Source organism: Buceros rhinoceros, unplaced genomic scaffold, assembly GCF_000710305.1.
Source record: "Buceros rhinoceros silvestris isolate BGI_N320 unplaced genomic scaffold, ASM71030v1 scaffold39118, whole genome shotgun sequence".
Lineage (NCBI taxonomy): Eukaryota > Metazoa > Chordata > Aves > Bucerotiformes > Bucerotidae > Buceros > Buceros rhinoceros.
The window spans coordinates 15141-17918 of NW_010426981.1; the positions used below are offsets into that span (position 1 = coordinate 15141).

The 2778-nt window shown below is 43.2% G+C and overlaps 1 protein-coding gene across 1 annotated transcript in view; it reads right to left on the reverse strand.

Annotated features, from left to right (window-relative positions):
* LOC104498348 (putative E3 ubiquitin-protein ligase UNKL) overlaps positions 1-629 on the reverse strand; it is an 11887-nt gene extending 11258 nt beyond the window's left edge. The window contains exon 1 of the mRNA XM_010141705.1: positions 485-629. Within this exon, the coding sequence (XP_010140007.1) occupies positions 485-629 (145 nt within the window). The remainder of the gene's footprint in view (positions 1-484) is intronic.
* Between the last annotated feature and the right edge of the window lie 2149 nt (positions 630-2778).

Sequence of the window (2778 nt, forward strand, 5' to 3'; positions counted from 1 at the left end):
AAGCTGCCTGAGCTGTCTGGAACAAAATATCAGCCAAGAGATAAAATGCACATAAAATACTACACTATGACGCTCATGGCAAAGGTACGCAAGAGTTAACGTAGCTCTTTGTGAAGTGTTACTAATCTGGGTCTCAAAAGCAACACAGCTTTGGAGTACAGAGCTCCACAGTGTGGAGCTGTGCCAGACAATCATCCTTATCTTTCAGAAGTACTGACAAAGCAGCCTGGTGTCTGACAGTCAGAGGGAGAAAGCTCTCTCTGCATTGTCATTTTGACCTGAAGGGATATGCCCTAGCTTTTCAAAGTTTTACAGAAATAACCTTCTCTTGGAGACAGGGCGCTAAGCCAGTCCTTCTACACAACACTGTAAGGAGGGAGAGATGGCTTCCCTTTATTTGATGACTCAAGGCTTAGAGTGGCCACTAGTGCTATGAAAGCCAGACAAAGTCCTTCTTCCATAGTGTGTTTTGGATCCCCATTACTGCACTGTGCCTTCCCTGCCTTCGCCTTCTCATACAGGTAAGGGCTTTCTATCTGCAAACACTGCTTCTCTTGCACTTCCACCCAACTGCTCTGGTAACGCTCTCCAGAGTCTCTGGTGCAGTATGTTTCCTTCCTTGTTCTCATGCTCACCCTCTTGTTATGCTCACCGTCTGGCACCTGCCAACCCTCAGAGCATTGTCATGGTAGGTTCTCAGGGGAAGGGACTGTCCCTGATGTGAGAATCACGCTTCCTTTCTCCTCCTGATTGCAGCTTTTGATTTCCATTAGAGGGACCCAAGAATATCTTTGGACACAGTGCCACAACAAATCAGCACGCACCACCAAACACTGACACCAAAGTGTGCCCCAATTAACGCTAATAACATCATAAGCAGGAAGAGCCCATAAGAAGGGTGGGACAGGCTGTATGAAAAACTGTAGTTAATACAGTTGATATGGGTAAAGTATTATGTGGGAGAGAACTGGTCGCTGCACTGATGCCCAAGAGAGGATGTTCCTCCGCCCTGCCTGAGACTTCTTTTCCCACCCAGCCACTGGGACAGTTTTCTCTTTCTCTTTTTTCTCAGTCTCTTTTCTTATGTTTCCGTATTTATCCGGAAATAATTTTCACCATCAGCTGCACAAACCACTAATAAATCTTCACATATATGAATCTGTCTCATGATCTTTTGTGCAAAAATGCCATGTATCTGTGGGAGCAAACCTCTCATCACTACACCACAGGATATTCTCGGAAAGCTTCCTCTTACTTTCACCAAGTGTAGCTGTTCCACTTTCTTTCAAAATATTCAAAATTCTCTCAATTGAGAAAAGAGAGGCTTTAAAAACCTGTCATTAGCACCATCATCATCTTTCAACAGGGAAACAAACTGATTTCTTTTTTCAAGCTCTTGCAATTCCCCACAACACCCAGATGTTACTAATATTTGAAGTTATTTGCAGAGTCTGGGTCAGTATGTTGCTACGCAAGCACAACAAGCAGGAGCAAAACACAGTGAAGCTGACATGAACCATAGTGATCAAACAGTAGATCAAATCTACGCCTACACCCTCACTAAATCACTAAACTGTCACGTTCTCATGTGAGCCCTTAACTTTTTCTGCTGCATTTGTCCTCTCCTGTCATGAAAAGGACTGACATGTCTCCTTAGTGTTTATTATCCAGATTTTCGAAACCTAATTTCTGATACCTTCTGGCTCGCTCAGATTCCACCTCGCATGGTGGAAAGCCAGTGGAGTGCAGGGAGAGAACACAACATCTTAAGATCACAACATGTATGGGAACTAAATGGAGAGACACCAATTTCTCTTGAATGGCAAGTCTCCCAGACAGGCAAAATCCCCGTGATTGAATATCCAGTAGAAAGCAATGGAAGCAACCAAAACACTCCCAGGGGGAGGTCCACCCAGAACCTCATACAGACAACAGGGTGGAGTATCAGGCTGGCAGACGGTCCCCTAACGTCAAGGTCCCACCCTTTCTCTACTACCACTGCAGTCCTTTCCATTCAGATTCAGTGCTGCCCATTCCCTATTTGTTCCTCTACAAATCTGTCTCCTTTGATATTTTGCTTATCTAATTTTTCTATTATTTTTTTTTAATTTGTTTTTAATTTTTTTTTTTATTTCCAGGAGGAATTCAAACACCCTGCTATGTTTATGTTCTCAGATCATGCTTCTTTCTTTTTTTTTTACCACAAAACAAAACCAGACAACTTGACCAATGTCCCTTGACTCCAGCAGGAGTAGACTGCAACAATATACCTTCTTCCACTCCACCATTCCGCGCGTTTTCAATACATTGTCCAAGCCTCAATGCTAAATACTAGTTCCATCTGATTGGTGTGCCTATGCCCAGCTCCCCCGCACCCTCCTCTTCCCCAGCTCTTGGGTACTACTAATCAGGGAGCAGAAACAGAGCTTGGAGCACTGTGCAAGATCAAAATAAAGGTCCTCAGAAGGGGCTACAGACCCCACTGTCTGGCAAAGCTTTCTCAGTCCTTGCTAATGTAGCTCTACTGTATTTCACCTAATCTTTTATTCAAACCCATTCATTCCCTTTTCCCATAATCTCCTGACCCCTTCCCTTGCTGCAGCTCTTTTTCTATCCCTTTTTTAATGATAATTCAATCCACTACCTCCTAAAAGAAGACTATCTATTTATGTACTGTTCAACAATAATGTCTTAATTTCCTGCTCTGTTCAGATTACGTACAGCACTTTATTTTTAATGTCATCTTGTACATCCATGAAGACCTCTGGAAAAATATTT